Source organism: Sinocyclocheilus grahami, unplaced genomic scaffold (genome assembly GCF_001515645.1).
Source record: "Sinocyclocheilus grahami isolate Dianchi unplaced genomic scaffold, SAMN03320097.WGS_v1.1 scaffold771.1, whole genome shotgun sequence".
In the NCBI taxonomy this organism is placed as follows: Eukaryota; Metazoa; Chordata; class Actinopteri; order Cypriniformes; family Cyprinidae; genus Sinocyclocheilus; species Sinocyclocheilus grahami.
This window is the reverse complement of record NW_015505950.1, coordinates 262,386-274,956: the sequence shown is the minus strand read 5'-3', so window position 1 is coordinate 274,956 and position 12,571 is coordinate 262,386. Positions and strand designations below refer to the sequence as shown.

The following is a 12,571-nucleotide window of genomic DNA, read 5'->3' as shown; positions in this document are numbered from 1 at the left end:
AAGTTGCATTTGTTTGATCAAAAATACACTAAAAACAGTAATATTGTGAAATATTTTTACAATTCTAAAAAATGCCTTCTATTTTAATACATTTTAAAATGCAATTTACTCCTGTGATGGTAAGGCTGAATTTTCAGCATCGTTACTCTAGTCTTCAGAGTCACATGATCCTTCAGAAATCATTCTAATATATATATATATATATATATTTGTAGCAATAGCCAACAATACATTGTATGGGTCAAAATTATCTTTTTTTTTTTTTATGCCAAAAATCATTAAGATATTAAATAAAGATCATGTTCCATGAAGATACTTTGTAAATTTCCTACCCTAAATATATCAAATCTTCATTTTTGATTAGTAATATGCATTGCTAAGAACTTGCTTTGGACAGCTTTAAAAGTGATTTTCTCAATATTTCGATTTTTTTGCACCCTCAGATTCCAGATTTTCAAATAGTTGTATCTCAGCCAAATATTGTCCTATCATAACAAGCTTATTTATTCAGCTTTCAGATGATGTATAAATCTCAATTTCTCAAAAAATTGACCCTTATGACTGGTTTTGTGGGCCAGGGACACATATTATAGTAAGCTGCAAATGTAGACTCCCAGAAGCTCACCTCTCTGTTGCCCTGGCCATTGATGTGAATGGGTGGAGGAGTCATAACTACAGAGTTCTTCATCTGTTTGTGACTACTCTTAAACACTCGGTCTCTGTATGGGCAGGAGAACATTTTTAACTTAGAAGTAAAAGCATGTGAACAAACTCAACTTTAACACAATATGAAGGAGGTAGTTATAAAGCAGTTCTTTTTATGTCCCCAGGACAAGCAGAATGTTCCTTGCTATTTTTATTTTCACATTCACAAAATTCCAAATACTTTTGGCCATTAAAGGTTTCCATACAAGGAAATATATTAAGTTTGCATAAAGAGGGAAATGTCAAAAAAGTATCAAATTAATTTGCTTTGAACTCTTCTTACCCATCAGGCTCTGGGAGAATCGGAGGCAGCGTGTGTCGTCTCAGTTTTGTCTGGCCTTCTCTGTTGTCTGAGCCCAGTGTGCGAACACTTTCTTGGTCTGAATCCATCTCCTGCAAGGGGTCACGACCTCTACTGAGGAGGGTGATCTTGGGCAGGTAACCCTCCTACAGAGATATGTGTTAACATGTTCTTGATCACTCTGAAATACTTTATGCTTTTAACATGTCCTTCTTTTGAAGAGCTTTTAAAGTCAACATGAAACTCATTTTAATGTCATAATGTTCCATGTGCACTGATGTTTTGTGCAAAATATGAGCAATAATGTGTATTCACAAAGTAAACAGAGTCAATTTTGATTTCATGTTGACTTGAAAATGCCTGCTTGACGTACCTTAAGAGTACGGATGGTGAACTTATCCAAGGCCACGACTCTGTCCAAGTTCTTCTCATCCATTTCCTTCATGTACATCTCATAAAGCTCTTGAAGATGAGGAGGAACCAGGAGACTGTGATCTGCAAATACAACGTCTTATAACAGTTATTTTCCACAAGAAAGTGTGTGTGTGTGTGTGTGTGTGTGTGTGTGTGTATGTGTGTGTGTTTACACACACACATACACACACGCATATATTTTAGCTTGAACAGGACTGAACCCTCATATTGCATCACTCTGGAAAACTTTACTGCCACAGTTTGGCCTGATTCATCTCTGGCTGAGATTTCAGTGCCATTTCTTATTCCTGCGAATGACTCACCATCAATAAACTGCCGCTGCTGCTGGATGATCTCATGGCAGAGGTGTCTGTGCTGTTCGAAACGCTGCACTACCACGTTTTTCTGTCGGATCACGTTGTCCTTGAGCAGCGCGCTGGACTGCATCTCTGCGTTCTCGATCTCCAGCTCGTGAACCTTGCAGAGGAGGCAAAGCACTTCCCTCTGCTCCTCTGAGCTCACACGGCGGGGGAGAAGCTCTTCAAGACGTCGTGCTTTCTCTCTGAGCTCTGCCAGGCGCTGCTCCAATCCGGCCTAAAGAGAACAGAGGGACTATGGTCAATTATTGTGATGAGTGACTTTATTAACACGGCATGTCATGCACAATCTATCTTTGCTTATAAGGAGTCTCAGTCTAAAAAAAGAAAGGAAATGTATTAAGGTAGTATGCACTGCCTATGCAGAGTGTTCCAAAAGAATAACAAGTTATTATAACAAGTTCACTGAAATGAACCGGTTAAACCAACTGATTCACTAAAAGGAATCAGACATAAATGTTAAACTCACAGCGCAGTACTGGGAGTTTTTTGAGGTGTTGTTCCGCCTTCTAGTGGCTAATAGCAATATTACCTTCTGTTTTCGCATTTTCTTCTGCTCAGCCATGAGCGTGACTAGGTTCTCTCTGGCAATGGCCACCTCTTGTGTCTCTGTGCTGTCAGGCAAAGATTCTGGTGAGTCTGAGTCTTTTTCACTTTCATCCTTATTAAAACTCTCCTTCCTCCTCTCGCCCTGCCACTTCTTTCTTCTCCTGAAGCGTTCTTGCTCCCAGCTAGATGGAGACAGATAATATTTCAATGATCAAGCATTTATTTGAAAGAAAGTTAGCACAAGCAAAAGTTTCAAATAAAACATTTCACATAGTCTGAAATGATAAAACAACTGATGATAGTGTTCATGACTGTGGATGATAGTCTTCTGACTAAAGTGTCAAAATAGCTTCAGGGCAACGTGTGTATTTAGCTATAATCTTGTTTTGGTTTGTGTGCAGAATGAAGACTCACTCTGCGATTGTCAGCAGGTGTTTGGATGTGTCTATCTGGATTTCCATGTTGCTGTTGTCCAGCTCCATAAGACGCTTCCTGATGTCCATCTGCTGTCTAAACGCATCGATCAGCTGCTCCCGCAGTTGATCCATCTCAGCCCGGCTCTGCTGAGAAGAGTGAGCCTGCACCTCCGCTAGAGGCAAACACAAAAAAATATGTAATGACACACTTTTGAGTGAGAATAGAACAGAAATAGAATAGAATAGAAAACAATCTGAGCAGAAAAATTAATCATCTAATGAAAAAATAGTCAAAATAATATATTAAATAAATATTAAACATTCATAATATAATAGAACAAAATCAATTAAAATTATATTATAATCAAACAGAAAAGACCAGAAAGACCAGAATAAAACAGAATAGAATGTAATCAATTAGAGAAGGATCTAACCAAACAGAAAACAATGCAAAAAATAATAAATACAGAAAATAATACAACAGAATAGACCAGAATTATCTTATTAAAAATGATCTTATCAAAAAGAAAATAACACAATAGAATAGAATCAATTAGAAAATTATTAAACGAACAGAAAAAAAAATATTGGAATAGAATATGACAGAACAATCAATTAGAAAATAACCTGATCAAACAGAAAATAATTTATTAGAATATAATAGAACAGAATAATTTAGAAAATAATCTAGTCAAATGGAAAATAATGTAATCAAGCAGAAAATAATCTACTAGATTTAAATAGAACAGAATAATTAAGAAAAGAATATAATCTAACAGATAATAATCTAATCAAGGAAAATTATCTATTAGAATTAAATAGGCCAGAGTAGAGTAGAGTAGAATAGAATAGAATTAAAATAAAATTGTGGTGATATCAATGGTACATATCACTTCTAAGGATTCTAAGGATTTAATAAAAGAATCAAACCAAACATAAATCAACCTATTAGATCAGAGTGGAATAAAACAGAACAGAATAGAACAGAACAATAAAGAATAGAATAGAATAGAAAAATCAAGGTGGTATCAATGGTACATCTCACTTCACTTCTTACAGATAGGATGTTACCTTGAACATGGCGGATATCTGTTCTGTCCGGGTTGAGCTGTCTGCTGGCCTGGTCTGCTATCTTTTTCTTCAGCCGCTGAATCTCGCTGCGCAGGTCAGAGATGATGCTGGTGTACTGGGCGATGTGATAGGACACATTCAACAGGTTTCTCTTTACCTGCATAGGAAGAATAACATGACACAGAGTGATAAGATATAACAGTTAAAAAACTCTTCACCAAACAGTAATATTGAGAAACGGCATTACAAAGTGTGTAACAAAAATAATGCAACAATCTTACTGACAAAGAAAAGAAAATCTTACTGACCCAAACTTTTGAATGGTAATAATGGGTTACTAGGTTGTCCATTGTTTTATCATGTGTTAAACTAACCCGTGTGCGGATGCTTTTGGCACGGTCTGCATAAGTCAAGGTATTCCGTGAATCCTCAAAGGCCAGAGATGCAGGGCTTATATGGGCAATCATCATCGTCCGACTGTTTCCTCCCAGCGAATCCTGCAGTCATGAGTAAACCCAGTAAGACAACCAAAATCAAAATCAAGAAAAATATCCCATATGCCTCTCTGTTCATGAAGATTCACTTCACTGTACCTTGAGCAATCGCGTGAGCTTGCTGTCTCTGTAATTGACATATTTGTTGCCATTCTTTTCGCTCAAAGCATTGATGCAGTTCCCCAGCGCAAGCAAAGAGCGGTTGATATGAGCGCCCTCTTTTAACCTTTGACCCCTGTTCTGTGTCTGAAAGCAGAAACAGTAGTTATTGCACCAAGTTTTTAAACTGTCAGCCTACATGCAGGTTAAGAAGTCTGTTAGAGCTTACAGCAGGGGGCGCTCTTGCATATTTCATTTTCTGTATAGTTGTGCAACAGGCTTGTCTTCCTCATCAATGGAGAACAAACAAGCACTCATGTTTCTGAGCAACAATACCCCATAACCAGAAACAACATGATCTGCTTTTGTGCCTGTCACATGCATGTTTAATCCCACATGGTGCCTGAGTGGTTAACACTTTTAACCGTTTCCATGGCAAATACATGGCACGCTCTCTAAACGTGTTCTCTCATATCTTCCAATCTCATGGAGTGAGTGGAAATTACACTTTAATATTAAACATGATTCACATGTCTTTCATCAAAATCACCTGATTGGACCTGTGGAGGTGTTGCATCATAACGGATGAAATACTCAACAAATAGTTTCATTTAGATGGCTTCATTTTCCCTCCAAGTTTATCACTAATAGTTAAATCACTCTTGGAATTGTTCCCTCGTCCACTGGCTGATATATGATTCTGAATATATCTGGCGCCAACTGTGCCAGCTTTTGTGTAAAAAGAAAGATTGATAGCCTTATATTAATGATTACCAACTTTATAGACGTATGTTTGAGCTTACCCACTGTGCTTTTATGTTCTAACTAGACTAAATTTCTAAGTCAAAACTACCTGTGAAGCCCGTTCAGACCCTGCCAGATCGATCATGAAGAGACGTGCGAATCGCACTTCCTGCAGGATGTCTCGACATCGGCTCTGTTGCCGTACGGCCACCTGCAGCACAGCGTGAGAGCGAGAAGACGTCTGATTGGCTGCTGTAGGCTCTTGAGTTCTCTGCTTGTTTCCTTTCATTAACAACTCCATGATCTGTGAGAGAGCGAAAACAGAGAAAAAAAATCAACATCCAGCTCCACAGTACCATTCATAAGTCTGAGGTTGACAGGATTTTTTATTTATTTATTTTTTGCAAGAAGTCCCTTATGCTCACCATGACAGCATTTATTTGATCAAAAATACAGTAAAACAGCAATGTGAAATACTATTATAATTAAAAATTACTGCTATTTTATTTTAATATATATATATATATATATATATATATATATATAAATGATTTTAGCAAATGGCTGCAATATAACAAAGAGTGAAAAATTTAAGGGGGTCTGAATACTTTCCGTACCCACTGTATATATATATATATATATATATATATATATATATACAAACATACATACACATGTATGTATATATATATACAATATAAAATAATAATATTTTATATATAATACTAATATACTGATTTGGTGCTTAAACATTTTTTATTATCAATGTTGAACAATTGTGCTGCTTAATATTTTTGTGGAAACTGTGATACATTTAAAAAAATAATAATTTTATCAATAAAAAGTTCGAAGTACAGCATTTATTTTGAAATAGAAATCTTTTGTGACATTAAAAATGGCCTTACTGTCACTTTTTTGATCAGTTAAATGCATCCTTGCTGAATAAGGGTTTCACTATTAAATACTTATTTAAATATACACCCCTATTGTTTTTAAGTATCATAGAATGAACATGAACAATGACTACTGTAACAGTATTTATTTACTTTAATAACTCACACACACACACACACACAAAACATTATTATATGTAACATGGTGCCTGAATAATGTGTCTAACTGACCTCTCGTGCATTAATGGTGGAGACTTCTGTGATTCCTGCAACCTGTATTTCTCCCTTCGAGTCCTCTCTCAAGTCCAGAAACCCAGATGATGGATTCAGCAGGTCTCTTATCATCTCATTATAGATCTGAAACACAAGAATTAAACACCATGCTCAGATTTCAATCAATGCAATCTGTTTATGCATTTGACATTTACATTCATGCATCTGACAGACAGACGCTTTTATCTGAGGTGACTTGCAGTGCATAAATATCAGAACGCGCAATCTGTGACTTTTCCATTACTAATAGCATGCTGCACCAGCTGAGCACATGGACAATGCTGTAATTTGTGAAATATGAAAGGAACTATTGACAACAGACCACTGAATTATTGAACATTTAGTGCACACCGTGGCGGTGACGCATTGGATTCTGTCTGAAGTATTCACCTCACAACACTTTTCAAATTTTCATGCCCAAAATGATTGATTTTAAAAACTATTGATTGGAGCAATAATGCATTCATTACATATCGTAACCAACCCGTTTCAACCAATCAAAATCCAGAATATATGGTACAAACTCGTATACAGTATTTTCAGGATGCTAGTGAAGAGATGAATGTCACATTTAAATATTTTAGAGTATTTCAATAAGCTTCATTCAACCCGGTTTAGAACAAGGCCACATCCTGAGCACCACCTGTGGTCACCGCAAAACTCTCAATTTAAGTCATCCCAAACATCACTGTCAGTGAGGTCACTGTGATGTGCCATAAGCATGTGATAATTTTAGGGTGACGCTGAAAGTATGAAAAGAATCCATTGACAGAGAAAAGAGTAAAAGACCTGCTAAAGATATAGATGGAATGAAAGAGAAAAAAGAGACAGGATAAACCGGGAGGTCTGAACCTAAACCACAGAAGCTGAGAATAAAAACGCTTTCTCTCCAGGGAAGCGTTCTCTTGAGCATTTGGACGGCCCAATGTAAACAGGAGTTTTAACGTGGAGGTGTAAGAAAAGCAGAGGACAGGAGAGCATTGTGCTCTTTACTGAAGGTTGCTCTTTCCGTGTGTGGACGGAGTGGCTTACTCATAGGTCTGCACATCCCAAACACCCCCTTAACCTAAAGAAGTCAAACAAATCTGTGTGTTTAAGTGTGTACATTAAGATGCTTAAGCATACTAAGTGTGTGTGTGTTAGTGAGTGCACACAGGTATTTAAAAAATACATATATTTCTGATAAGATTATAATAATAATAAAAATGTTTATTTAGAATTATTAACAATTATTAATATATGCTTATATAATTTAAATATATGGTTCAAGTACATACTGGTTTATAGAACACTGTAAGATACTGCAGCACTTTCACCATTTTAAAGGAGAAATAGCACATTGTCAAACATCGGTCTCTATAGAAATACTGCTGAACAGACTATGATTGACTAAATGGGCAATGAGACATGTCGAGAAAAGAACGTGTGAGAGAGAGAGAGAAAGAGAAAAAAGACACTGAGAGAACTGAAGTGGTGCTGCTGTCAGCTCACACATGCGATCTCAAATGCACACGCATCAGCTGTCAAAAACAGGACAGAGCTATTGAGTTTGAAGGCTAAACTGGAGCTCTGGAGACAAAATGTGAAAAAAATCCCAAAGAGTTACACTGAAAGAGGTACCCAAGCCATATTTAGAGAACAGAATATCATATAGACTTAAGAGTAAACTTATTTGAGGGAAGAAGAAAAAAAACACCTTAAAACACAGTTTTAGTATAATAGATATACTATTATAGATTTTATTACTATTTTTAAATTAGTTTTTATTTTTAGATTTTATGTTTTCATTTTAAGTTTTATTTTGTAATTGTTTTATATAATATTATATAAAATAACAATATAATATAATTTAATGGGTAATATTAGGCCTTTTTTGCAAGTCAGCAGCCATTTTTCATTTAAGACACAAAGCTGTGTTACTTGGCCAGTCACATAAACGCATAGCGATCTGTTTCTAGGCTAACGCAGAAGGCGATCAGGGAAGCATGTATTTGTTTTGAGTAAACTTTGGACAAGTCCATCACAGCTCAGAGGGGAAACAAGCTTTCTAGTATCAATACACCATCACCGTAATCAAAGATGCTGAGATAGTCGCTAAGCCGACAAGATTACCCCTCCCTCATGCAAACAGAACTAATAAACAGACGTGCTATCGGCCGCTTGGCACGGGCCTGCATGATGATTATCTTATCACATAACACTTAGGCCGTTACCCTTTTTAAAAAATTGTTTAAAACTAAATGAGGGCAATTGACTTTACTATGTGTATTTATTTAGCGTGGCAATAGGGTGACTATCTTTAAAGTTCTATATCAAATCTCTAAATGATACAATATGTGAGGGAAAAAACAACAATAAGTGGCTGCTAAAATCCTATTTAGCAACCAAATGAAGCTCTCACCTCCAAGTAGGACATTGAGACACTGTACTGCATGTCATCACTGGTTTCTTCGATGGCTTTGAATAGGTCATTTAATGTGCGAACGTAGATACCAGGTTCTCTGTCTGTTCCCAGCATAGTGTAAGTCTTCCCACAACCTGTAGACATACACACATCTGCTTATTAGGACCACGATTTACCCTCAGTTTATTGCCTGACATCATACAACATCAAAATAAAAAATAAATAAATAGATTTTAATAAAATAAAAAAGTCCTTAAACATAAACATGTTTTTATTATTTACATTTTATTTGTTGGATCATTCCTGCTGCCTGTGATACAGAATAGGCTTATCACTACCTCTTTTCATAAATGTGAAATGATTGTAGATAATTAGCATATGTTCATCAGCATGGCATAAACGGAAGGCACAGGTGTGAGGTGAGTCATAGTGAGTGATACATAATGTTTACAGGTGGCTTTTATCCCTGTCAGGCTGAGCACAGATCTAAGCTTTATATAGCCAGGGCCACAGACAGGAACAGTCAGTAAAAGTCACTCTGAGGATAGATTAGAGCAGTGTTTCCCAATCTCATTCATTGATCTGCTAACCGCTATGTTATGCTCCCGTGTTCTGATAATAATAGCTTTCTAGGACTAAACATTATTTGGATAATTGGTAAAAAAATAAAATTAAATAGTAATATCTTAACCCTACTGTTAGACCTACCTGAAAAACAAAAAAGCAATTAATTTAATTCGAAGGCATGGTCATTTTTTTTTTATGTATCATTATTAATTCCTTTATTTGTTCTTATTTTATTACTGACTGCTTCCTTGTCATTTTTTATTAAATTCAAAGTTTGAAATCAAGTTGTCTCGTGCTACTGCACCACAATTACCCCACTGTAAAATACAAAAAAACACTGAGTGAGCAAAAATTTGCGAGATAGCTATAATGGTAGTTAAATAATGTTTACATATGTATAAAAGCCTACATTAAAATCTGTCATGTAAATTGGTCTCTTCATTAGAAATTAGCCTACTGATTGCCACCATTGATGGACAACATTTTTTAATAATATTAAAAATATCTGTATGACATTATATTCTGCAGTTCTTCCCTGCTGTACCGAATATCTATACTTTTCAAATTATCATATCGAAGTTAGAAATTCAAATATTGTGACAAAATAAATTTTGTAGGGTGCCACAAGTTTGTTAAAATTTCCAAAGGCTGCCGCGACTACAAAAAGGTTGGGAAACACTGGATTAGAGCATGCAAGCACACGGGAGCCACACAGACATCTGCTTTCCAGGAATTAACTTTTAATCAATTCAAAGCAGCATAAAGACAGGTCTTTAATTAAGGTATTTATTTTTTAGATTAAATACCAGATTACCAGATAATGTGATCTTGACAGCTGGAATTTAGTGAGCTAGGTTAATATATGAAATATTTAACTTGTATTTTAATCTTTAAAGCATTGTGTGCGTTATCTATCTATCTATCTATCTATCTATCTATCTATCTATCTATCTGTCTGTCTGTCTGTCTGTCTGTCTTGTCTGTCTTGTCTGTCTTGTCTGTCTTGTCTGTCTGGTGAGCTTCCCTGAACATATTTGTGTTGAGTACACAAAGATGTCTGAACCAATTAATGGAAAAGAATCTAACCAATTTACAAGCTCGAAGACATTTTTGTCATTTAAGTTTAAATCAAAGGCACTATTAAAATGCTATAATAAAATGATCAAGATATAACACAATTGCAAAATCATAAATAAAATAAAAAATCAGGGTCTGTATCCCAAATCTTAATTCTTGATTTAGGATTTGAACAAGTTTTATTGCTTTAGTGAAATTACCATGGTTAAAAAATATATAATGAAAAATTAATATATTGCCCAGCCCTTGGTATGAATGATGTGTGTACTGACCTGTGGGTCCGTAGGCAAAAACAGTGGCATTGTACCCAGATATGAGACCTTCAATCAAGCCTTTAGTGGTGGATCTGTACACCTCGTCCTAAGGAAATCACACACAAACACGTTTAATTGCAGCCTTTGTGTGTATTTTCATCTTTCATTCAACCACATAGTAAACACAAATGCACTTACATGAACACAAATAACTGCATAAATGTGATCTCTTTGAAAAGCATGTTAACTTTTGTATATACATGTGCTTCACAGGCACAAACACAGAATGGGCTTGCCTGCGTGGCTGAATAATCGAAGGCCACATCAAACATATAAGTCTTCTCTCTGGATCGATGAGCTCGAAGAATATCATCTGGATCCTCCATGGGGTCCATCAACACCACCATCTGAAAAAGAGGGAAAGAAAAACATGAATCGGAGTACATCTTGTTATATTTTTATATGCACTGTATGCATGCGCAGAGTGTAGCCTATATCAAAACCATTCTAACCTTTTACTCGCTACCTGACAACACACTTTACTGGTAATCACAGCTAGCTATCAGCTAACATTAACTACAAAAGGCCATTTATTTCGGTTACAGTGACACAGAGTGTCGTAACAGCACCTCCAAATAGAAATATCATAATGGATCCACATGAAAGACGCGGCTAGTGTGGTTTAAAAGCAAAAGGTGAGTGTGTCATGATGGAAGACATCACGCCTAATTTAGTTTCTATTTTTACATCTACATTTAGGGTCATTTAAGAAGCCCATGGGAGACTTTGATGGCTCCAAATGTAACCATGAGGCTGAATCTGGTTGTCTCAAGAGCACCATTCATTCTGAAGGGCCTCGGGATTCAGAGCCAATGTTCGAGTTAGTCAGGGCTCGTGAAAACACACCCAAATCGTTTGATGACCCGTTCAAATACAAACCCCAGCTTTCTCTTTGAAGCCTCTCAATTGAAATGCAGCAGAGGAGATCTGACTTTTAAAAGAGGCCAATTATAACGGCGCACAATGCAAACATACAGACGTTCTTTGCAAACAGAGGAAGAGAAAAGACTGGGTGAGGAAACGAATGACAGAAAGGTGGAGACAAGGTGAAAAGGACATGCCTCATTGCATTTGCCCAAGGGAATGGACAAAATGTTAATGCACTGTTTTACATTTATATATTATGTTATGCTTATCGAAAAAACAAACACAGGGAGAGAGATACACTTCTGTTCAAAAGTTTGCGGTCAGTAAAACCTTTTTGAATGAAATTAATACTTTTATTCAACAAGGAAAGTGATGGTAAAGACATTTATAATGTTATAAAAGTTATAAATTCTGTTCTTTGCACTTTCAATTGATTAAAAGAACGTGAAAAATAAATGCATCATGGTTTTATCAAGCGCTTTTATTACGAGTAATGGCTGCTGAAAAGTTAGCTTTGCTTTTACATTTACATTAAAAAAAAAGATAAAATAGAAGACAACTCATTTAAATCGTAATATTATTTCATAATAATCATGTTTACTTGATCAGATAAATGCAGCCTTGCTGAGCTTTAGAGATTTCTTTCAAAAAGCATGAAAATGTATGGTATAGTAGTTGACATTGTAAACCTGATTAGCTTAGTCATTCACTTAAGGAAGCATCTTCCAAGAATATCAATGCACATGAGTGAGATGCGTCTCATGCACGTGTGGTTGTTTGTGAGGCGTTTATTTACGGTAAGTGCAGTTTTCGTGCTCTATGCCATATGGTGCATGAGTTTATGTTATCTCACCATTCACACGGTGACAGCTGTAGAGTGGCAGTTTGGCCAGTCCTAATGTTCTTAAGACACCAGTCCCAGTATAGTTTACGTGGCACGAGAGAATGACGCACTGTAATCAGTACTGGGTCACTGATCAGGTTCCACTCATCTGAAATGGTCCTT

The 12,571-nt window shown here is 36.1% G+C and overlaps 1 protein-coding gene across 2 annotated transcripts in view; it reads right to left on the bottom strand.

Annotated features, from left to right (window-relative positions):
• kif19 (kinesin family member 19) overlaps window positions 1–12,571 on the bottom strand; it is a 48,582-nt gene that overhangs the window by 3,915 nt on the left and 32,096 nt on the right. For both annotated transcript variants that reach the window (XM_016245852.1, XM_016245854.1), the window contains exons 3-16: window positions 10,935–11,045; window positions 10,657–10,744; window positions 8,738–8,874; window positions 6,295–6,420; window positions 5,280–5,474; window positions 4,427–4,573; window positions 4,208–4,330; window positions 3,834–3,990; window positions 2,761–2,935; window positions 2,330–2,528; window positions 1,744–2,014; window positions 1,380–1,501; window positions 989–1,152; window positions 626–719 (exon numbers count right to left, since the gene is read on the bottom strand). In XM_016245852.1, the coding sequence (XP_016101338.1) occupies window positions 626–719; window positions 989–1,152; window positions 1,380–1,501; window positions 1,744–2,014; window positions 2,330–2,528; window positions 2,761–2,935; window positions 3,834–3,990; window positions 4,208–4,330; window positions 4,427–4,573; window positions 5,280–5,474; window positions 6,295–6,420; window positions 8,738–8,874; window positions 10,657–10,744; window positions 10,935–11,045 (2,109 nt within the window). The remainder of the gene's footprint in view (window positions 1–625; window positions 720–988; window positions 1,153–1,379; window positions 1,502–1,743; window positions 2,015–2,329; window positions 2,529–2,760; window positions 2,936–3,833; window positions 3,991–4,207; window positions 4,331–4,426; window positions 4,574–5,279; window positions 5,475–6,294; window positions 6,421–8,737; window positions 8,875–10,656; window positions 10,745–10,934; window positions 11,046–12,571) is intronic.